The 23543-nt window shown below is 56.7% G+C and overlaps 6 protein-coding genes across 6 annotated transcripts; 3 read left to right on the top strand and 3 right to left on the bottom strand.

The window, feature by feature from the left end:
- Positions 1-1338: 1338 nt before the first annotated feature.
- Positions 1339-2363, top strand: PRE2 (Proteasome subunit beta type-5; the record flags this gene model as incomplete). Its single annotated transcript, XM_066780775.1, has 4 exons — positions 1339-1470; positions 1530-1751; positions 1810-1950; positions 2007-2363. 4 exons carry the CDS (start codon positions 1339-1341, stop codon positions 2361-2363), a joined length of 852 nt encoding a protein of 283 aa, XP_066628721.1.
- A 692-nt stretch (positions 2364-3055) lies between these two features.
- Positions 3056-4592, top strand: SLS55_009373 (uncharacterized protein; the record flags this gene model as incomplete). The annotated part of the gene is made up of 2 exons (XM_066780774.1): positions 3056-3086; positions 3136-4592. The coding sequence occupies 2 exons, from the start codon at positions 3056-3058 to the stop codon at positions 4590-4592; spliced, it is 1488 nt and encodes a 495-aa protein (XP_066628720.1).
- A 3078-nt stretch (positions 4593-7670) lies between these two features.
- On the bottom strand, positions 7671-9800 carry SLS55_009372 (uncharacterized protein; the record flags this gene model as incomplete). The annotated part of the gene is made up of 2 exons (XM_066780773.1): positions 7671-9334; positions 9797-9800. The coding sequence occupies 2 exons, from the start codon at positions 9798-9800 to the stop codon at positions 7671-7673; spliced, it is 1668 nt and encodes a 555-aa protein (XP_066628719.1).
- Positions 9801-10970: 1170 nt separating this feature from the next.
- Positions 10971-17557, bottom strand: SLS55_009371 (uncharacterized protein; the record flags this gene model as incomplete). The annotated part of the gene is made up of 6 exons (XM_066780772.1): positions 10971-11415; positions 11465-14505; positions 15529-16305; positions 16423-16690; positions 16746-17514; positions 17551-17557. 6 exons carry the CDS (start codon positions 17555-17557, stop codon positions 10971-10973), a joined length of 5307 nt encoding a protein of 1768 aa, XP_066628718.1.
- A 1285-nt stretch (positions 17558-18842) lies between these two features.
- Positions 18843-19760, bottom strand: SLS55_009370 (uncharacterized protein; the record flags this gene model as incomplete). The annotated part of the gene is made up of 5 exons (XM_066780771.1): positions 18843-19178; positions 19230-19275; positions 19332-19431; positions 19491-19515; positions 19578-19760. The coding sequence occupies 5 exons, from the start codon at positions 19758-19760 to the stop codon at positions 18843-18845; spliced, it is 690 nt and encodes a 229-aa protein (XP_066628717.1).
- A 1050-nt stretch (positions 19761-20810) lies between these two features.
- Positions 20811-22613, top strand: SKN7 (kinase-regulated stress-responsive transcription factor skn7; the record flags this gene model as incomplete). Its single annotated transcript, XM_066780770.1, has 6 exons — positions 20811-20876; positions 20951-20967; positions 21029-21101; positions 21151-21294; positions 21349-22335; positions 22386-22613. The coding sequence occupies 6 exons, from the start codon at positions 20811-20813 to the stop codon at positions 22611-22613; spliced, it is 1515 nt and encodes a 504-aa protein (XP_066628716.1).
- Between the last annotated feature and the right edge of the window lie 930 nt (positions 22614-23543).

The raw sequence follows: 23543 nt of genomic DNA, 5'->3' as shown, positions 1-23543 counted from the left end.
CCGTCTTGTGTAGCTGGTACAGCACCCTCTCGCAGCCGATGGCTAGGTAGCGCGAAGAACGATAGCAGAACATGGCGTAACTATGCCTTGGCTCGTTCCTAGAGAAAAGAAAAAAAACAATACGTATTAATTCGACATTCTCGTCCGGACGATAGCTTCAACTACCCATGATATGGACAAAAATACACGCTAGCCATCGGCTGCAAGAGGGAACTATACCCCCAGCTCAGAAAATAAACATATGGGCTTCACTGGCGCAATTTTTGATGGCTTCCACTGATGGAACAAGCTTTTCGTTGCTGGTTTCCGCCTTGCGCGGGACTTCGAGGAAGAGATGAATGTATTTCGTGTGTGCGGTCGTTCATCAAGTCGCGATGCACGCTGGCTGTCTCGTACGGTGTGTTTCGGGTTTGCTTCCACTGCCCGCGGACAAAATGGAGTTGCCGCCCCCGAATAATGCTGTCGACTCTGTCTACACCCTACTTGGCATCGCCATTCATGCTGTCTTATGCTGCCGTCGGACTGGGCTTTGGTGGCAGCGACCGCTACACAACGCGACGCGTCGCACCCGAAGTTTCTTCCCATGACCAGCACTGCTAACGACTCTAGCAGCACGAACTGGCCGGACCTTGAGGGCGACTCCTCCGAAACAAACCTTGCCCCCCAAAGACGTCTTGTACGTTCGACTATGCGATAGACAGCCTTCCCGCCCCGACGCCTGCGCGTAGCATCTGGTGCCTGATATTGTTGATAGAGCGAAATGGATCGGGCTCATCTGCGTTGCCTTGGAGTTCCTTTGAGGCATCTCGCATCCATTGCCTCCGATTGAACCCAAGCTGTATCTCCTTACGTCCACCGGCACTCTAGGAATGAACAAGTGGGAAGTAGTATTGTGGGAAGGTCGTGGGATCCCAAGTCTAGACGTATCAGAGGATCGCACCGGCTGAGGACGAGGCGTGACAACATTCGAGGGCTTGCGGGCACGGGGAAAGAAAAGGCAGCATCAAATCAAGTGCGCAAGCAACCGATCCGGTTTTGGGAGAGGGGATAAGGCATGTTCAATGGCTTCGGCATGTACAGTACACGTGGAGAACATGATAGAGTCAGGGCGTCGCGATGAAAGTGTAATGCGTGATGTTTTTGCAGTTTGATGGATGCCTTGGCGGGTGCGCCCCGGTCGGTCAGCTTGACGCGCCTCGTTGCGTGCCTGGAGCCGAAGCTCTACCAAGCCCCAAGCTCCATACCACCACAACCCTCCCACCCCATCGATCACCGCATCCGTATCTCGGCCGCCTCCCGTGCTTCTCACACCCGCCTTGCCAGACTACATCCCGCACCATGGAGTCGTTAGTGGCGCAGTACAGCCAGCAAGCGCATCAGACCGAGGGCTATGGCTATGACGAGCAGCAGGAGCTTATGGACGTCACCCCGCCGCTGTCGCTGAAGTTCGCCCTTCCTCCCATCGCCGCGGTATGTCGACCCCCCCAGCTTTCACCCGCAGCTTGCTGTGATGCTAACCGCGTCGCCAGCCCGCATCATGGCTCCGCACCATGACCGACGACCACTCCAACCCAAGCTGCCCCATCAAGCTTGCCCACGGTACCACCACGCTAGCCTTCAGGTTCAAGGGCGGTATCATCGTTGCAACCGACTCGAGAGCGACGGCCGGCAACTGGATCGCCAGTCAGACGGTGAAGAAGGTTATTGAGATCAACAACTGCCTGCTGGGAACCATGGCCGGTGGCGCTGCTGTAGGCCGCACCTTTCCCACCTGACAAATACGCGCTAATGGGATCTCCTTGCTGTTAGGATTGTCAATACTGGCTTGCCTACCTTGGTATGCAGTGCCGCCTCCACGAGCTTAGGCACAAGCGCCGCATCTCCGTCGCCGCCGCCTCCAAGATTCTCGCCAACTTGGTGTACTCCTACAAGGGAATGGGCTTGAGCATGGTAAGCAGGGCCCCGCCCTAGGACCGCAGGGACGTCTTCTGATATGGTGGGTGCAGGGTACCATGTGTGCTGGTGTGACGCCCCAAGAGGGCCCGGCTCTCTACTACATTGACAGCGACGGCACCCGTCTTGCTGGGAACCTCTTCTGTGTCGGCTCCGGACAGACGTTCGCGTACGGTGTTCTGGATGCCGAGTACAAGTACGATCTCTCGGATGAGGCTGCACTCGAGCTCGGCCGCCGCAGCATTCTGGCGGCCACGCACAGGGACGCGTATTCGGGTGGTTACATCAACCTCTACCACGTCAAGGAGGATGGCTGGGTCAAGCACGGCTTCAACGATACGAACCCCATCTTTTGGAACACGAAGCTAGAGAAGGGCGAGTTCTCGAACGTCACGGCGGATCTGGAGTAGGCGATGTAATGGCGGGCATGGCGGGGCTGGGCGGTGGCGCCACGAGACCGGACTGTACTTTTGACAGGCACAGCTAGCATAGAGCTCAATTCACGAAGCCAGGACGCAACACGCATGACTGACAGGTGATGATGGTGCTGCAGCGTTTCGCATCGTGTTTGGCGAGCGGCCAATAGCGAGGCGGTGGAGATCGCTTTGGACTGCCCCTGTAGCGCAGCTCACGCGCATGCCGCCTGAAGGCCCGCCGGCCGCCCGCGCCTGTCGATCCTCGTCACCAGCCATTTGCTCTTTGCTGTGCCCGCACCCGCCCACCACCGCACAACAACTCCACTCACGCAACACCACGACTCTTGCGCCTGCAGTCTTTGCCCACACCGTCTGCACCCGCGTCAGCATGCACACCTGATTAGCCCATATGCGCCATGTCCTCCCCGACCGCTCCGTCCACCCCTCCTGCGCAACCAACCGCTAAGCACGGCGTGCGCCGCTCCTTGACCCTCCCTACGCGCCTGGCCGGCTCGAGTCCCTCGGCGCAGTCGCCTGGATCTGCAGATGGCGTCGAGATACTGTTCAATCACAACTTTGCCAAGATCGTGCTGTTCACGACCGCATCGTCGCTATCTCGGCCGTCCTCTAGCGCTAGTCATCGCACGGTTTTAGGGGACAATGGCCACCCAGACACAATCCCCTGGATGTCGCCAACGGAGAGCACCGTTGCTGCCGGTATGTGCAACCCAGCAGCTGCGTTCAGCCGCTGTTAACCATTGCACAGGCCCCATACGAATCTACCGCGTTCCCGGATCTGTCGCCTTCCTACACTCCGGCTCTCTGCTGCACGCCATCCTACCCAAGTCGCAATGCTGGTGTGTTGATGGCGTATCCAAATTCGCTATGCGTATACCCCGCCCCAGTTCGTACTACCGCATCGAGCTCCCCAGTGAAGGAGAGGAGAACCTGGCAAAGGCTGAGGAATTCAAGGCCGTGATGGAGAAGGTCCTTTTGTATGAGAAGACCCTGTGTCCATTTACGCGTGGCTTTCACGTGGAGATACCACAAGTGCCGGCGACACCGCCACGGAGACGGAGACCTGTAACACCGGGCAGGGCGAAGAAGTGGAAGCTCGACGGCGTGTGGAGGCCTGAGGACGGAGAGAGACCGGTGAGCCAGGGAACTGAGAAATCATATGCCTCCGAAACCAGCACTTTTTCTGCATCCTCCGACCCTTACAGACGCAGCAGTGTCTTTTCAGCCTCCTCAATCTCAAGCTCTGTTGTCGAGGACGAGACTCCGTCTGAGGACGGGTTCCCAGAGAAATCTGCCAAACGGTGGCCCCTCAAACCCAACATGAAGCCATTTGAGGGCTCGAGGTCTGCGACCGCGCCTGCTCAGATGAGCCTTAGGTCGACGTCAACATCTTCGCTTAGCGCTTCAGCCGAAGAATCATCTGATTTTAATTCCGATGCTGCAAGCATCTCGTCCACGGCGGAGTCGACTGCAGACTCTTTCTATTCACTGAACAACGACTCGCATATGCGACAGCTGCAGTCTCGGCAGGCATCAATGTATTTTGATGCCGCGTCGATCCGGCGAGAATCCCCGTCCTCACAGGCAGCGGACAGTGCGTCTGAATTCCATCTGGACTCCAGCCCAGGCAGACGCCATAAGCGTGAGATGTCCGAGCTGACCATCACCGGTCGGGTGCACCTGAGCGAGGACGAGCGCTCGCCGTTTACGCCGTCTCCTCGTGCAGAAGACCGACCAACTTCAGCGCCGCCGACGCCGACGCTGACCAGCGATTCGGATTCGGCCGTGGACATGAGCTATCCGGATGTCGACCCCCCGCCCGAGTCGATCAGGCTGCGCCGTCTGACGAGCACGTCCCATCTGCGCGCCTTCTCACCGATGCCTCACCCGGCCAATCTCTTCACTCCACCTGCACCGGCGCAGGCGCATCCCAGGAAGGAGTACACGAGCGCCATTATGCAGAAGACGATGGGGATTTTGATCGGGCCGCCTGCACACTTGGTCGCGCTCATGCTCCGCATCGCGGCACGCATCGCGACCGGGGTCTTTACGCCGGATTCGTGGAGCCTGCGCCGAGCGAAGAAGATTCCGGGAGCATGGCAATGGAGCGAGGACGAAGCGGACGAATGGGAGGATGAGGATGATTACGGAATCCCACTCGGAAATTACAGGAAGGGGGAGACGGATGCATCAGATGTTGACTGAATTTTGTAAGTTTGTAAATAGAGATACCCCCGCTGCTGAGCAACGCCTCGTCGTCAGGGCTGAGCTTTCCTTTCTTTTTTCTTTTTTGTTTTTCGAGACGGAGGATCTGGCGCTTGGGATTTTTGCTTGGCCCCTTGGATATAGGAATGGGATAATGGCTCGCTTAGGCACTTTCTCGGGCGTTAGGGTGGGATGGCAACGGGGAATCGACCTCGTTTAGGATGGACTGATGGTAAGTGGTGCGTAAGGAAATTAGGCTATTAATCGGGTTAAGGCTCGGAGGGCGAGCCTTTTAATAAAGTACAGGATAATATGAGCAAGTGACCATTGTTTTGGAGTAGAGGTTGCTAAAGAAGAGATGGGGCGTGAGGTGAAGCAAGTTACGAAGAGGAGGCCGATTTCCCACAAAAGCATTCAAGAGGTAAGCAGCCATAAGCCGTGCATGTCCACAGTCGGGCATGATTGGCAGCAACCACCACGTGCCGAATGCAAGTGTTCCGAGACGGGTGGTGTGCCCTATACCAACAGCTGCGAGTCATCAGCCTGAAAGCTGGTGGGTCCTACGGCAGGGCAGAATGGAGAATTGGTGCCTCGGTACAGGGTTGACGATGAGGGAAGGGAGGCTACGAGGGTTGTGTCACATCTCGTCGCCCCACATCCGGCGGGGAGCCGGGCAAATCATGGGATGCGTCCGTGGTGTTTAGCTGAAGGGCTGAAGGAAGCCGGGTGGGTTGAGGCGAAGACGGGGCGCTAAGGCGTCGACGATGGTGTACGGCGGTGTGGTGTGCAGCGATTGCGATGACGGGTTGGGAGGCAAGACGAGACGGAGACAATGCCTGTCATCAAAACGAGGGGCCCAGAGCTCGGGGCCCAGAGCCCAGAGCAAGCGCAGACACGGTGAAGTAGTGGGAGGGCGAGGATGCATCGGGTTGAAGCCATCTGCACCGCCGCATGACCAGCAGAAGTATCATGTACATGTCGGGCGGCTGCAGTAGCTCTGTTGTTCCTCCCGTTGCCCTGCAGCAACAAGTCCCTAGGTAGCGGCCGGCGCTAGCGCGCACCTGACCGGCATGGCTACAGGTACTGCGCCCCGACGTCACCCCCTCCCGCTGCAGCACCCTCATCACCGCCGCCAAAAGCCCCCTGACATCAGCTTACCGCGCTCTGCTGCTCTGCTGCTTCACCGCAGCATAGCGCCCATCTTATCGCCTGCTCATGCGCATCATCAGGGCTCTGTCTCGCGTCGTCCTGCCCGAGTGGCTGGGCCCTCCAAGGTGGCTGTTTCCAGCCCAACCTCTCGCCCGCTATCCACCATTCGGGCCACCCATGCTGCGCTCCAGCTCCAGTCTTGTGCCACTCCAGCCTTGCCTCGTCCCATAAATGCCCAGCGAGATGACTGCCCAGCCAAAGCTCCGAAATGTGCGTGGCAGGCAGTCTATATAGCTTCAAGCCCACCTCTGCCCGCCACCCCTCCCCTTGCCTCACCTTTCCACCTTGGCCCGCGACCCTGATCGCCCGTGCTCGTGTCCTCCCCACACCTTCACCACCGTGCGGTGTGCCACGTCCCCTTTCAGCGTCTCGAAACCATCGTGTCTTTCCCGCCTGGGTACATGCTTGTCCCGGCTTCATTCCCTCTCCGCTATGGACTGCCGCTCGCCCTCTCCGCCCCTTCACTTCCCGGACATCCGTTCCACCCCTTCGCCCCTCCGCCGCCGCCTTCCACGTCCACTGCCCGAACCCCCCATCAGGCTCCCCAAGGTTGGCACCTGGACTACCTCGTACTCGTCCCCACCATCAGCGTCATCCTCCCGCGCCTGCAGCGCCTGCAGCGACGGGTCCGAGAGCGTCCTCGCCATTATCAACGAGATCGACGACGCCCTGCACTACACCAACAGCACGTCACGCCGCCGCCGTCAGAAGCCCCCCCGTCTTTCACCAACACCTGACTACTACTGTCAACCTCCCCCCGCCATCTTTCCCTTATCCCCGCCGCGCCAACGGCAGATATCGACGGCCTCATCTTCGTCGCTTCGTTCTGCCTCGTCATCAACGTCATCCTTATCACCCCTACACTCATCAATGGCCCACGCGCGGACGCTCCGCCGCAAGTTCTCGCCCCGCAACGAGAGCCTGCGCGAGATCCGCGCGCGGGACTCGGAAATCTGCCTGCAACGCGTGTACGAGCGTGAGGTGATGATGTACCTTGACGGCAGCATCTTCTCCGTGAGGAGGCCGCTACAGGACGACGACGAAGACGGGTGGGGCAGTTACCCCCCTTAAAATAGCCGGCGCCAAACCAGGAGCTCGGCGAAATACGAACGAGCATGATGCTTGAGTTTTGCGGGTGAGTGGCCCCGTTTTCCGATAGTAGAGCTTCCCCGTGAACGGCGTCGGACTCATTAGGCCAGCAGAAGAGGAAGTAGAAGCAAATTGCGGGCAGTCCGCATGCAGGGAGGGACCCTGAGAGACTTCCTACATGTGGCTCGTCAGGCTGCAATACGGCATCCTCCCCCGGCGATAACCGCTCGGGAGTCCAACCGCTAGATCTTGCCGCGCTAGGGAAAATCCTGTGAGTGGCGCTTGACGAATTAGTTGGGCAGCGACCCTACGTGGGAAGCGTTGGCGAAGGTGGAAGATGGAGCAAGGCTGGCTGCAGGGGAGGTCCGACTTTCGAAGCCAAAAAGAGGAAGTCATATAAAGATGTAGCAAGGAGGGGAAGAATCCGTCTAGCTCGTAACGAAATCATGAGGGTTGACGATTAGCTAGCCTGGAGCGAACAAACGCTTCGATGCCTCGTCGGCGCGCTGCGGCAAATAACGAAGTCACGAAGCAAACGCGGAGACGAACTTAAAAGTAACGAATCGATAATTTTCTGCTATACATGTAATCAAACCTAGGAGATGCATTTAAACCGTGCCGCCCGAGGTATCAACCTAAGAATATGCAAAATCCGAAACAAACGCCTAGTGTCTGCTGTTAGGCCTGCGGGTTCTCCTCACAGAGCAGCCGTCTAATCATGCCCTATTCGTTGTTCACATCGCCATCGTCAATCATACTAGAGACATCACTCTCCCCATGCTACAACATAGCCTCGGACAGGACTGACCAGTCCACTCCTCCCCCATTCTGATCCTCTTCCGGCCCATTACCATAGCCTGACCTCGGACGTTCCTCTCTTCTTGTATCGCCAGCAAAACCATCGCCGGCGGCAGTGGCGATATCCTTCCTCCACCGCACCTCCGCCAACAGCTCATCTCTTAGCTCAGTAAACGCTCTAAACACCGCCTTAGCCGTCTCGTCCTTAACCAACTCCTCGTTGATTTTCCTTTCCGCGTGGCGGTGGCCGTTCTCATCCTCGCCCCCCCGATATTTCAACCCGTCCTCATGCCACCTCCTCAACTCGCCCCGCACCTCCTTGACCAACGCCCTCAGCGTCACTCCGTCCTTCCCGTCAACCGGCACCCTTCTCAATCCGAACCCGTAGTCTGGCTTGAGCACGGCGGCACCCGCCGCGCCGAATCCCCCGGACAGCACCGGCCTGCACGCCACCCCCCTCGCGACGAGGAAGAAGTGGACGACGTTGTACTGGACGACGGCGTCGTGGTGGTTGCCGCTACTGCCGCCGGCGACGATGGCAGCCAGCATCCTCCTTCTTTCCTCCATCGCCGCGTGTGGCAGCGGGAGGAGCAGGTGGAGGAGCGAGCGCAGGTGCGTGGCGTCGACCAGCTCGGCGGCAGTGTGGTTGGGCGATGGGTAGGGGATGTGAGCGCTGTATGGTGATAGGGAGGTCCAGCGGGTGTTATAGGCGGTGAGGGAAGGCACGAGGTCGATGGGGGACCACGTGCGTGGTGGTGCGGGCGCGGGTTTGAATTTAGGGCGGGGCTTAGGTTCGCTCTGGGGGTTGGGGAAAGAACGGGGGGAGGGGGAGAAGGAGGAGGAGGATGAAGATGCGCGTGTGGTGGCGGTAGTGACGCTATCTGCATCGGAAGGGTAGGATGTCGAGGAGTGGCGGGAGGCGTTGGTGCCGGCGTCGCTGCTATTGACCGAGGACCAGGACGAGTGGCGATAGTCTTGTTGTTGCTGATGCTTGCGATGGTCCCTCCGCCAGCTGTCGTCGGGGAGCACGACCTTGCTTCGCGGCTTGCTTCTGCTCCTACCCCGCCTTGCCTCTCGCCTCTTACGGAGGTTGTCTTCGTCGTGGGCAGCAGCAGTAGCATTAACTGTAGTGGTTCGCGTCTTTTGCTGCTCTTGCTGCGCTTCCAGCTTCTCTTGAAACCGTTGCTTCTCCTTCTCGAGCGCCTCGCGGTCTTGCCGGAGGCGCTTCTGGCCTAGCTTAAGCGCGTCTTCACGCGCCTCAAGTTGCCGCTCCCTGCGCTGAACCTCTATCCAGGCAGCTTCCAGCCTCATAGCCTCTCCGGAGAGTGGAGTGAGCTGTTCGGGTGGCGCTGGTATCGATGATCTATTTTCTTCTTCAGCCCCTCCTCCTGAGTCCTTCGTGGCGGTAGCACTAGGCTGCCTAGTCTGCACCTCCGCTGACATTTCTACCAAAGGCTCTGCTGGTAGAGGTTCAGTAGTGGGGACGGCGGCGGCGGCAGCAGCCCGCGGCGCTTTGGCGAGACGATACGAGACCGAGTACCGGGGACGTAGTGCGCCTGCGGCTCTCGACGATCTCTGGTCGCAACCAGCACCCAGACCACCGGCACAAGTACCGCCCACGGGAGATCCACCATCCGAGTCCTGCCCTTGGGCTTTGATCGAAACATTGCGTGGCGATGGGCACGACACCTTCCTCAGGTAGGAGGATGATACCTTTCGCGGAGGCGCAGACGATCGTCCTCTCCTGGACGGCGACGACGCCGGGGATAGTAAGGCGGAAGTGGTAGGTGTGGGCGCTGGTGCTGTAGTGGGAGTAGCAGCCGCTGGACGCGGCTTCATGCGCACCGATATCTTAGTGGTGCTGCGGATGAGCGGGCGGCCGTCTATGGATTTACGCCGCGCCTTGGATGGGCTGCGCCGGCTATAGGGTTTAGACGCAGGTGGGATAGTTGGCGCGGCTGTAGAAGTGGTGACATCTAGCCGTATGCCGTTGCATGGCTTCTGCCTTAACAAAGATAATGGCCGCAACCGCGGGACACTGATCTCGTTTATAGAGGCTTGGGCGGATGAGGACTCGTCTTGTTCTAGCATGGTGCTAGTGTCCGGACCCATGTTGGCTAGGAGACGAAGTGTCGGGAGGAGGGCGCAAAGAGACGGGATCCGGGATGAGTGATGGGAGCCAGAGGCAGCACCACATGAGCAACGGGTAGATATATCCAGAAGTGGTTGGATGCTGTGGCCATTGTTACCGCCGAGCTTTAAGCGGTTGCTCCAGTGCATCGCTTACGAAGGATCTCACAAATGCAATTTCCGAAACGAGCTTTGGGGCGTTGGGCACTGCCAGATCATCACTTACCTAAGCGACCGGAGGGTTGGATGTGGTTTACGGGTGCTCGTGCGCCGTGCCACAGCCGTCACCAGGGATGTTGTACCAATTGCTATGTCTGAGCGTATTTGTACATACAGTGCACGTCCGGCTGCCTGCTTCGACCACCCGCGAAGGAAGAGCGCAGTATTGGCGGTAGGACACGGATGGGGCTGATCTTGTGATGGCCGAGAAGAGTGTGACGCAATGAGAGAGAGGATGGAGCAACTGGCGCGGCACGAGCGGTGAGAGGGCAAGGAAAAACGGCTGCGAAACGGCGGCAAGAGTCGGAGGGTGGTGGTGAAGAAAAGCCGGGCAATGGCGATTTCCTGATGGCCGGCTTGGTGCGAAAGCAGGCATGGGGATTGCCGTGGGTCCGGGGCGCGTCCGGGGCTGGGCACCGACCGACGGCGCGACGAGATCGAGGCCGGCAGCTGCGGCCGCACGGCATCCGCGTGTCGTTGTAGGTATCGTGTTGTTTATTGTTGATGATGATGATGATGCGACGGGCGAGACCAACAACAAAAGACGGCCCGGCTGCTTAGCTCAAGCTTTTCCTTCCCGCCGCCACGCTTCCTCGCAACCATGCATCCTGTTTGCTACTGTACATACATGTCATTATTCGCCATCTCTAAACAACCGCCCTGGGAAGATGCTACACTCGAGGAACCATGTCCCCGCCGCCATGTTTCCGGTCTGTCGCGCACCTGACTAGCCAGCCACTCCCGACCGAGACGGCTAAGCGTGGCAGAGCCAGGGATCCCCGAGACATGCGGTCTGACTCGCCCCATGACAACGCAGACAATCCACCCAATGCTCCACACTGCGCCGCCCGATCCACGAATCCTCTGGAACGCCATGACCACCTGCTCCGCCAAGACAAACCATTTCTTGTCGCATGTGACTACTACCACCACCTACGCCTCGCCGTCTTGAGCGTACGCGTCTGAGAACTTGGAGAGCGAGTTGAAGCGCTCGACCTCCTCGCCGCCGCCTGCGCTCAACAGAACCCCATGCTGATGCGCCTTCCGAATGTCTTCAATCCAGGACTTCGGCACCACCATTGTGCCTCCCAACGCATCCTCAACCACCCGAACCCCTTCGTAGTCTGCCTTCCCTGGCTCGAACGGAGCCGCCATCTCCTGGCTCTCTTGTCTCAATGCCGTGCTGCGGAGCTCGCGTTGTTCGACTATGTCCACGTCGATGGTGTGTGGCGCGATGAACCGGTATACGTGGACAGGCCTCTGCTGCCCATACCGACGGGCCCGCCCAACGGACTGCACCATTGCCGCCTGGTACTTCTGGCTCGTACTAGTCAATAGCGGTGAGAGGAAGATGACGTGATTCGCGTTGACGAGGTTCCTGTATCGTGTTAGTCTAAATCACTCGCCATCGCTCTGAGAACACTTACATTCCAGACGCCGATTCGTCGCCCAAATTGAGAATCAGCACCTTGCGAAACTCGCCGTTAACACTCGTCTTACTGCTGTCCATGTACCGTGAGTTCTTGACGAAGGCTTCGATCTTGTCCGTTGCGCTTTCGGAAACGCGATCAATGGCGTATGCGGGGATCCCGCTATCCTCAAGTGCTTCTTCAACCTTCGCCATCATGCTGTACGATTGCACGAAGACGATGGCCTGTTCCTCCTCGGCGATGGAGCCCAAAAGCTCAATCATGCTATCCATCTTCGAACCAAAGCTTCCCAACCCAGATGCCACGTCCTCGCACCTGCGCAAGCTCTCTACGTGAAGAACACCGTGCTCTCGAATCTCCATCTCGCACCCGAGTACTCCGCATCTCTCTTCGCCCATGCATGCGTCTAGGCAATCGTTGCAAACAACATGGCCACAGCCGACGATGACAGAGCTCACCGAGGCGGCAGTCTGGTGAGACGCGTCGCCGCATTCGCATTGCAACGGCTTCTCGTCCCGAAGTGCTGATTTGACCTTGAAGATGGAGCGAGCGTACCGAAGCGATCTACGCATGTTCGTAAACTTGCGCGCTTCTGCACCGACCTTGGTTCGCACGAGTGTCTGTAACTTGGCTGCAGCATCTGCGCGTTGCTTGTTCCCAGTGCCAGCACATTCTGCCTTGGCTTTTTGAATCATTTTTCTGATCTCGACGTGAGACTTCGGATCTGCGGCTGTGCTCAGATCACCGCCTCTATACTTCTGCGTCCATTGACTCCATTCAGACTTAGGGTCGCCACTGTGTTTGGCGAGTTCATTCGCTTCGAGAATGTAGTTCTGCAGCTTTTTCGCCTGCTCTTTCAGTTCTTCATTGCGTAGCTCGATGAGTCGGCTGTATGCCGAAAGCTGGCTTGCCTCGACAATGCGCACATTGGAGCAGTTCACCAGTGCTTCCTCGGCGGTCTCGAAGCTACGTAGGCCCTGCCGCAGCTTCTTGGCTCGGTCTCCAGTCTCCGTGCCTGAGAGGCCAATCATGGCCATGTTCCTACCCTTCAGGTAGGAAGAGAGCTCTTCGTAAATCGCGCGATGGTCGAGCGCCAACGGTACGGACCGCAGGCTCTCATAGCATTTGACATCACCGATGTCGGCGGAATTCTGTCGAGCGAAGGTATCCAAGAACGTCTGTGCATGCTGGTGACGCCTCTCGTGCCAGGTTGGGGAGCGCCTCTCACTGAACGTCTGAAAGAGTTCGAAGCTCGTCTTCTCTTTACGCATCTGCTTGGAGTTCTCCCTCGTGATGACGCCTGGCGTGTCCCAGTCTATTCCGAGATTGACCCCCAAAAATGCTGCGAACCGTTTGATGTCTGCAAAGTCTCCAAGGGGCGGAGTCCCGGAAAGAATCCACCGCTTATCTGCCGAGATGGTTACTAAAGCTGTATAGTCCCTATCTCGGAGGTAGTGGAATTCGTCGATTATAACACGGTTGAATTTAAATTGATGAAACACTGGGAAATCCCATCGTTCCCAGTCATCCTTCCGTGGGTATGATTTTGTAGCCGTTGGAGCCTCGGCCTGAGCGCTCCTAGCTGTCCGATTGCTGCCGTCTGCGAGTTCATCCAAACTCTTGTAATTTGCACCTTTGGTGCGCTTCGAGGGCATGAGCCCGGTGAAGTCCTTGTGAGACCTCGTCTTTTCCAGTTCGTCCTTAAGGTATTTCTTAAAGGAGGAGACACCCAAATCCCTTAGCCGATCGTTCAAAGCTGGGATCCGCTTTACACAATACTTGAACCACGCCTCGTACTGGCGCCCATCAGACGCAGGTGCATCTGGCACAGCCGAGACGTTTGCAAGTTGCTGGGCATAGAAGTCTTTGCCGAGGAGCGAGAACGAGGCAATGATAATCTTCGCCCGTCTAAAGTCCTCAATCCGTAAGCCTTTCAACTCATTGGCGTTTCGGATCTTCAGGATTGCTCCAGAAGCGTAGTCCTTGCTCGGTAGGCATTTCAAAGCTTCGTCCATCCATTGATTTGGCAAATTGTTCGGAACAAGAACAAGTGTTGCCTTTAAGGGGATCAGCCCTTCATCACTGCTAGGGCTTGTCCGAGATTCGCAGAACCCCGCGTGTATTAGAGCTAGCGACGTAATGGTCTTGCCATATGACACCTGATCAGCAATTACGCCACCCTTGACGGTCATGTTAATCTCCGCCTTGGCCTCGATTTTCCAACGAATGGGCGTAATGATTTCTTCGGAAACCTCTTGCAAAGCAAAGTGTCTCCCTTGTTCCTGTTGTCTCATCCAGAAAAGGGACCTTCGCTGGGTAGGCCGGAGATCAAGGCGAAAGTTCCTCGGTTGTTCATGTTCCCGGTCGGTGATATTGCTCAACAGGCGGAAAGGCCGAAGACTAGGCGCGGTAGGAGGCACGTACTCGGTGGTTAAATTCCAGGAAAGAATGGGGTTTCCTTCATGTGGATGAAGATGAGCAAGTGCTCTATGAGCTAAAGAAACAATGTTCAAACCGACCCGTAAGTGGCAGATACCGGAGTCGTCAATAGCTGTTGTCATGTCTAGAATTTGCGGACGGCCTTTCATCCTCAACTCGTATTGAGCGGCTTCTTCGGGGTCCTCCTGAGCGATAAAGGTACCCTTGGTCTTCCCTCGCACCGATTCTGACGGTGCCCATCGAACGGACGGTAGCGCAGGGCCACAAGTATCGCAATGTGCAGCGATATCGCCGATGTGGAGTCGTCGCCACTCCTTTAGACTAGGGAGATGTGAGTTGGTCGCAAGCACCCATGAAAATGCTTTCATGAAAGCTGTTCCATTACGCTCGTCGAAGCGATACTCCCTAAATTCTCCACTGCTGTCCTCGGCCTGGAAATCCAAGCTAAGGACTGCCAGACTTTGCGAGCAATCTTGGGACATTGTTGTACCCCAATTAGAACTTTCACTTGGTCCTTTGACAACGAGAAGTTTGTGTGATGCGTGCAGCTTCGTTTCTGCTTCCTCCTGAACCCAGCAGCCGGCGAGAATGCCAGACGTCTGGAATGATGTTCGACTCCAGGGCCGGAATGAGGGCTCTAGACGGGCCACCACATCTCTCTGCTCATTATATTCAAGACGCTCGTGATTGTGCGAAAATACGAAGGAATCTTGATCGACAGGCCCAATCCGGGAAGGATCAAGAAAGAGATAGAGTGGATTTGCTTCCTCCTCACTTGCAGTGTGCGCATTAGATCCATCAGAACTGGAGAGACGGCGGTACAACGATGAGCAGGCTGTGCCACACGCCGGTAAATGCCTGTAAGTTCCAGAAACGTCCTCGGGCAAAAGCTGAGGATCTTCTGAAGGAATTGTGACATTCAGGCACTGAGGTACTGTCTCTTTCTGGTACTGGACTAACCCATATATTGCCCTCCATGATGGATCGACATCTTCAGTTGCCTCTTGAATAGAGATCTGGAAACGGCGAGTCGAAGGGACAAACCATTCCCAATGCTCCGCCCAACAATTGTCAGCGTCACTGGGGTTGAGATCCATCGGCAGCTTGGCGCGAGCGATGGGCGATCTAAGGACGTCTCTAAGCGGATCATTCCCGGCCAAACCAGCGGGAGCTTTGACGAACAGGCGCCACTCTGCTACACGTCCGATTTCCAGTTTCAGGAAAGCCGAGGGTGATTCATAATGGATGGCCCACTTTGAGGTGCGTTGAAAGGCTTGGAACCTGAACTGTTCTTGGAGGGCCGCCTCTACGATGCCAAAATATGTGCCGTGAAGACTTCGGTCCAAGTTGTGTCTGGTCCCCAAGCTAGAGAGACGGGCCTGCGCAGAGAACTGAAGCTCGGAGGGGAAATGGTGTTTCCAGCGGAGCTCAAATTCATGAGCGGTGATGTCGCGATCGAATAGTCCGGCCGTATAAGCATGCACAGGCTTGCTCTTGCACCCTATACATACTGAATGCGCACACTCTTTACACACGAGTATTTCATCATCCGTGCTTCCGAATCGACCCTCGCAACGACAGAGTCGAACGCTTTTCAAAGCGTCCCTGCAGAGCCGCCTAACAGAGAAATTCGATGACTCGAAGCCCTGATACACTATAGGTCGCAGATCTCCCTCTCCTCGCAGTAAAGAGCCGAGTTTGAGAGCTATTGTGCCATCAGGAGTTGCCGGCGGATTGGCGTGTTTGAGCATTGGAGCCGCCACAATAAGGGCCGCCAATTGTGCCACACCGACGACGGTCGAACTCATGGCGTTACCAGCGAGGTCCTGAAGTTCTCGCATTGTCTCGATAGTAAACGAGATTTTGTCCAAGGGAAGGCCTTGAAGAGCCAGCGTTTCGTAGGGGGTCAACGGACCACCACGATCAGTTAAGTAGAAAATTCCAGAAGGAGTGATACAAGAACAGATGCCGAATGGCATCTCCTGAGCAAACCTGTCCACATTCTGGCTAAGCTCCATGATCGAAGTTTTGAACATGGGATCATATCCAGGCGTGCCGCTATCGTTGTCTTTTGCAGCGCGGAGAAATCGAATTTCGATCGAGTCCCAGACCCTTTCCACTTGCTTTGAAAACCACATCTTGTGGGAGTTTTCAAAGGTGACGCATGAGCCGCTATCAATCCACTGAGTAATGGGCCGCTGGCTTCCGAGGCCATCCAATGCCCGCACCTTTTGATGTCGAATTCGGCAGGCATCCCAGTTCACTGTCCTCTCTTTAAATTCTTGTCTGTACTGTGTTGTGAGCTGGGAGTTGAACGTATGCACCCGATGGTCGTCCGCCGGTAACAGGAAGTCTGACGCCGGGGCGCTTGCGCGGCGTTTGAATCTTAACATGAGCTCCTTCCATTGGTTTATAGCCGAGTGTATACGCCCGGGCCCAGGAAACTGCTGCTTATGGATGCATACCATATACCCACGAGTGCGGGTGTGCGGTAACCAATAATCTTTCGTATCTACGCGCACGTAATCGGCCGCGTAGCCCACCTTCTCTGCACGCTCAACACACTCAGACCATGGTGCTCCGAAGACGTTCTCCAGGACTATGATTTTCGGCGTCCATCTTTCGGCATAGCTTAGGATAGCTTCAAGTGTATCTCGAGACTCACCCTTCTCACTTAGGGTCTTGCCCCTATTGTTGAGGGTAGAAAAGTCGACACATGAAAATCCTGCTACAAGGAGATCAACGTCCCCGGGTATTGGGACCTTTGCGCCGTACACATTTGTCCTGGTGGCAGTAAGTATATGCGTTTACATATATGGCAAGAATGTCTGATACGTACGCTCCGGACTCAACTGCATCCTCCTTGGTAAGTTCGCGTATATCTCGGAAGATGATAGGAGGATGAAAATTCCTTTCGATGTACGCCTGTTTCTTGGGCACAATCTCTGCGCTAAAGACGTGACGAAGGCGTAACGAGTTGCCGGTCTGTTGCAGTGCTCCGGCCACGAGGTCAAGAGCAAGTACAGGGCTTTCTGTACCGGAACACATTGTCGCAATGCGCAGTTCATGGCCGTTAATCGCCTCCAAGGTCTTACCGAAACCATTCTCCATGGCGCGCTGTGTGATGTCCTTGAAGATATCCTCGATGTTGGATAAGGGCGGGAGTTTTGTGTCCAGTCCGCGCGACCTGGTAGGCTGCTTGCTGCCGCGTCTTTGGGGTCTCGGACGAGCCTTCGCCGCGGGAACTTTCGGTTCGTCTACATCCATAACGTCTACGTCATGCTCTTCAGATAAGATGGCCTCATCTGCACTTGCGTCTGACTCGAGATCTGTGTTCAGCTCTGGGTCGGAGTCAAACTCGTCAGATCGAGGTGAGGCAGAGGCCTCAGGCTCCGCATAGTCCGAGCCCTTGTCATCACCGGTTTCTACCACGTCATCCTCATCAGATGAAGGAACCAATTCGACGTATGAGACCCGACCGTTTCGTGCGCGGCGGCGAGCAGGGCGTTTTGTGTCGTCTAAAGAGTCTTGTGGGGTTGGCGATACGGCAGTAGGTTCTGGGCGGAATCTGACGTCGGACGGCTTGATCTTCTTCGTTCGCACGGGAACTGCGAATGTACGTAAGTATTAGGACTCATCTAGACCTCTCATGACGAGTAATCATGCTAGCCAATATGACTAGTTGAAGGGACAGTGAGGGTGAGGAAATTCCGGGCGATACATGAAAAGCGTGGTATATACGTACTGGCAACGTGCGAAAAAATACCGATTGGCCCAGGTAGTAGTTGCGCTTGCGCACTTGATCTCTTGTTGGACGTCTTCGGTTCATTTGTGTCGGTGTCGCCATTGCTCGGGCTCAACGTAGAAGACGAGTGTCCTGCATCACGGTGAGGCGCACCGCGCAGAAGGTAGGCGCGGATATCCGCTTTTACCATAGCAAATGCAAATTTGGCGCCGTGGCAAATGCTGTGGTTAGAGGATGAGAAAGCGCGTATCAATAGCTCATGTATGCGTCGAAAGCCGTAATGCTAGTAGTGTTGTTCGCCGGCGTGTGGCGTTCGATGAAGTGCTGACGCGTGGTGCTGGGCCACGCGCCGACGCGTTGCCCGCCAGGCCCGGCACGGTGGCCGGAAGAACGGGCCGCGCCGGCGCGGCGAGCTGCTTTCGGGCAGGTTGGTGAGGCAGGTGCCTGCAGCCCCAGGTCACACGCATTATGCGATACTTGCAAAAACTAGACACGCTCGACATGAGATCGACTAGAGAAGCATGACCCTCCCCCCACTTCCGATCTGCTGCTAGCAAAAGATCCCTTGAGTCTAAGTTCGGTAAGGGTGGTTCACCTATCCACCCGAGGCCATCGTCCGCAGAGAAGTGACGTCAGCCTCCTTTAATCCAATGACTGTGTGACTGGCACAATAGCTGGACTCTGTGAATCGCGTCGCGCGACCTTCCCAGTGCAGCCTTAAGAGGACCATTCTCCTTAGGTGGGCATTTTTAAGAGACATTAAACAGTGCTAGTATATGCAACTCATTTAGTCTCTCCGCTAGAGGGCACAGTATAACGTCTATCGCTACAAGCGCCATCTCCAAGCATTACACCAGCGGAATCTCTATCTCATCAATCTGCGCGGTCCGCCGACACGTCCATTAGTACTTCCTCTAGTACGGATTAATTGGTCTAGAGTTAAATGAATAAGAACAACCTATACCTTGGCAAGATCGTGTCACAGAGGGTTGTACAGTTTACGCACTTGTGGGGGTTGCGTCGACTGAGGAGACATCGCAGAGGATCAAGGTTGAAGAACCGTTTCGGCTGTAGCACGATGCGGGGCCCGTCTCTCCGTAGCACAAAGCATTCCGCATTCCATTCAGTCCGTTCATGGCACAAATCTAGGTGAAGGAGTCAGAATCCCCCTCGCGAGGATAAGTGATTCTTTCAGTCATATTTGATACGACGTGACTGATTTACAACCGTTACACTACAGATGGCGAAAAGCGCTGTCATGCACTTATTGATCCGGTAAATCAACCCAAGACCTTGTTCGCCGCGGAGACTAACGTTCTCGTTAGCAGAAATTACTGACAAGACACTCGAAAGAGTCGTACCGTCAACGCCGGTGTTGTCGGGCTCGACATGGGCCTCCTTGACCTTGCCGTCCTCGATGACAAGCGCATAACGCTTGCTACGCTCGTTGCCAAAGATAGCACGGCTGTCGAAGGAGAGATCCAGGGCCTTGGTGAAGGCGCCAGCGGGGTCGGCAATGAAGCGGATCTGGGAGGCCGTTAATGGAGGAACACAGCAGGATGCGAGACTGATTCATACGCCACTCTTGCCGGCAGGATCAAGAACATCGCCCCACGCCTTCATTCTGTTGAGCCTAGTGAGTACGACAGCGTTGAAGATTCGGCCGAGAGACAGCCTTACACGAATGGGTCGTTGACCGAGACAACGAACACCTGGCCGGCGGTAGAAAGCTTGGGGTGGGAGATGTATCCCGGGACATGGCTCGACGAGCATGCCGGGCCTTCACGCTTCGCGGTCAGCGGCTGGGCACGTCACACAACTCTAAAAAGCAACTCTTACTGTACGCAGCGGGAACGCCAATGATCTGGGGCGCGATTAAAGAGGTCAGCGAGGCCGCGGGCGAGGACACAGCCGGGCAAGACTCACAAGTCCCTTGCCTTTCAGCTGCTTGGCGATGCTGAGCTTGTTGCCGGGGCTGGCCTCCATAAGCTCGACATCCGGCACCGCGTCACCCACGCGCACATGGGCGCGGGCAGAGGCATGGAACTGGGCGGCGCGGGGGCGCACGAGGCGCGGCAGGGCGGCAGGAATACGACGGGCAGCAAGCATCGTGACAAGGTGTGGAGTGGCGGCGGTGTTGCGAGCACGCAGGACGTCACAGCGCTGGCAGGCGGCGGAGCTTCGCGCGCGCTGCCGGGGCTAAGCGAGGGCTGCAAGGCAGGGTGGCCGGGCAAGTTGCCGCGCGGTGGGACTCAGGACGACGCACGCCGCTGACAGCGGAGGGCCACATCGCTGAAAATGCGATTAAGAGGGGCAATCTGAAATGAAGATCGCAGGCCGTGGCGCCCGCCCGCAGCTTCCGGGAGCGCGGCCGCGAGCTACTACGCCGCCTCACTGGGCGAATCGGCGTGCTGCAGGCGTCACGGCGTCTCAGGCTTTTCAGCGTCGCCGGCGCGCTGCGCGATCAAACCAGCGTGGCAGCGGCCGCTCTCTCTCGACTGCCGCGCCGATCTGCTGGTCAGCCTTGACTGCCCGCCGCTCCATCGCTCGCAACAAAGACGCTCGCTCGACGCGCCTTCCCAGAACCAGCAGCCCTCTGCCCGATCAGCTGGCCCACGGCGCTCTCTCCCTTCACGCATCGCCCGCCAAGGCCCCGCTGCGTCGTCTGTCCTCCCCGCGTCCAAGCTCGCTCGCCAGAGCTGCCAGCTGAGGCCGTGTCCATCTGGTAGCGCTCCTCTAGCACCGGCCGCCGCCCGCCAATACCGTCGAGCCTCGCGCCTGCCTCCTCCGAGCCCACCTCATCCCTCTGGACTCCAAGTCCTCGCTCCTTGAGTCCTGCATCCACCGGACCCATCTCGCGTCCCGCGCGCATCCCATCGCATTGCGACACGCCTCAGCCTTCCGAGCCTTATTCCCGTGCCTGCCGTCCCTGGCCGTCGGGCTCTTGACGTAAACGGCACCCCTGCCTGCGACGGCCCGTCTGCCGCACGAGGAGAGTCGCGCCCGCCGAACCCACGCGCGCGACCCCATCCAGCGCCATTCCGTCGAGACGTCGAACCCATCTTAGAGCGCTGCCGTCTACGCTGGCCCGCTGCGGCTTTCTCCGCGAAGCTCCCACGACCGCCAACGGCGCGCGACCGTATCTGAGCCCGAGACACCATGGACTCCGGCAGCACGACTAGTCAAGGAGGCGCCGGTGGTGGCGGCTCTAATTCGAGCGATTTCGTGAGTGATGCCCGTACGCGCGCACCCGCGCGCCCTCCTGCGTCTGTGATGCGCCCTGCTAATCGCTGCAACAGGTCCGGAAGCTGTACAAGTGCGTCTCCTCCTGAACCCGCGCTCGTCCTCTTGAGTTCGCCCATTGACCATCGCTGCAGGATGCTGGAAAACCCCTCCGATGAAAGCGTTGTGCGATGGGGAAATGAGGGCGACAGTTTTGTTGTTTTGGAGGTAGCCGCCCTCAGCCACGCCTCCGGTGCCAGTACTGACTCCGGCGCAGAACGAAAAGTTTACGAAGCACATCCTGCCTAAGCATTTTAAGCACAGCAACTTCGCCAGTTTCGTCAGACAGCTAAACAAATATGATTTCCACAAAGTTCGGCACAACAATGAGGAGAACGGGCAGTCGCCCTACGGCGCAGGAGTGAGTACAGTCGACGGCTATAACGCAAAACGGTGCTAAGCGCAGCAAAACCAGGCCTGGGAGTTCAAGCACCCGGATTTCAAGATGAACAATAAAGATGCCCTGGATAACATTCGGAGGAAAGCGCCTGCACCAAGGAAGCCCGCCGCCAACCCCGAGGACATGGTCATTCCTACACAGCAGATGGACATGTTCAACACGCAACTGATGGCAACGCAACAGCAACTACAGCAGTTGCAGGAGCGCTATAACGAGTTGAGCATCCACCACTCGATGCTTCTCCAGGAATTGATGGGGATGCAGAAGACAATTGTCAATCACGAGCACATCATGCAGAGTGTCATGAGCTTCTTGCACTCGGTCGATGCTCAACGAAGGAGGGACAGCAGACTGGTTAACCCGTTTCCGGGGGACGGTCCTGGAGCGCAAAACGGAAACATGGATCCTGCGAACCAGCAGATGCCATCCATGGAAGATGACGGTCCAGCCTCCCCTCTTCAACACGCTTCGAAACTGCTCAGCGAAACGAACGCCGACGTGATGCTTAACCCGCGTAATTTGGAGCACATGAACGAGCTGGCCATGCGCATGAATGGGACACTCACCACACCACCTCCGGATATACTTCGCAATGGCACCCGCCCAGCCAGCCGCAACGCCGCGCCTCATTCGGCGAGTTCTTCCACCTCGATGCGTCTGGGTGACATCGATTCCCTCGTATATCCTGTTGGGCAGAACAACGGCATTGATCCCATGTACAGCGAGCACATCAATAACATTCCTTATCCCATGCCCACCAAAGCGGTCGAAGGCAACAGCAACAGCACCGGCACCAGCACCAACACCGCCGCTGCCGCCGCCGCCGCCGCCGCCAGCAACACAGACCCAAGGTTCCGCGCTGCGGAACACCGCAAGAAGAGCGCGCAAGTCGATCCTGGTTGGATTCGGCAGCCTCAAATCTTGCTGGTCGAAGACGATCACACGTGCCGACGTATTGGAAGCAAATTCCTCTATGCATTCAATTGCTCCATTGACAGCGCAGTAAGTACCATCTGAGTTTGTTAAATCATCTCGCGCTGATTTCTGTCTAGCTGGACGGTTTGGAGGCTGTCAACAAGATGAACCATGGGTCGAAATACGACTTGGTTCTCATGGATATCATCATGCCTAATCTGGATGGAGTGTCTGCTTGTCATTTGATTCGGCAATTTGATTCGACGCCGATCATTGCCATGACATCCAACATTCGTAGCGACGACATTTCCATGTATTTCCAGCATGGTGAGTGTATGGTCAAACACCGCAGGAGTCTGTCCTAACGTTTAGCAGGTATGAATGATGTCTTACCAAAGCCTTTCACGAAAGAAGGCCTGCTGCAAATGCTTGAAAAACATCTTGCACACTTGAAAAAGCCAGGTCACGGCATGGATGCCATGGTTCCCCCAGCAGTGCAAGCGCCTCAACCGCTCCCGCAGAGTTCCAACAGACCCTCTCTTAAAGATGAGGATTCGCCCGCCAAGTCGCCCACAACCGGCAGCAATTGGAACTCACCTAGCCAGATGCCGGGTGTCTCTCCTGTTGGAAGTACTGTTGCTGATGAGTATATGAGTGCTGTTCCTGGTCACCCCGGTCCATATGGGGTTCCCCCTGGTGCCGCACCTCTACAAGCTGGCATGCCGTACAATACGTCCCCCCAATTGGCCATGGGAGCGCGGCAGCCGAGTGCTCAGCACCGAAGGCAAATATCAGAAATTTCCGGAGGAGACGACATGAACGCACCGAATAAGCGGCAGCAGCTCTACGCCAACGCGCAGCTTCAGCCCCAAGCCATGAATCCAATGCAAAGGCCACGATAACACTGAACGCGGGTCTGGATTTTTTTTAAGGATTTTTCAATACGTCAGGCGCAAGGCAGGATAGGATGCTAGGTGTTTCCTACGATATGGAGAATAAAAAAACCTAGAGGGGGGTATGCAAAGGAGCCGAGCCAGGGCCTTAGGCCGCCGGGAGCGGGCGAACGGCAATGGCGTCAACGGAATCGGATATTTCGGGGGTTTAGGCGAGTCTCCGGGATCAGGCGCCCATTGTACAATTTTGGCGTTACTCGTACCAATGGAGGCAGATGATGACAATCTACCATTGCCGTTTTTAACGTGCTGTTGCAGGCAAGAGCAGCCCGAAACTGAGACGCGCATCAGCAAGCGAGAAGGGCAGAGTCCACTGTATATTCGTGTAGAAGAACGTTCAAC

The sequence above is a fragment of the Diplodia seriata genome (assembly GCF_021436955.1).
Source record: "Diplodia seriata strain FDS-637 chromosome Unknown scaffold_10, whole genome shotgun sequence".
Taxonomy (NCBI): domain Eukaryota; kingdom Fungi; phylum Ascomycota; class Dothideomycetes; order Botryosphaeriales; family Botryosphaeriaceae; genus Diplodia; species Diplodia seriata.
Note: the sequence above shows the minus strand (reverse complement) of the source record. Positions and strands in the feature narration are given on the sequence as shown.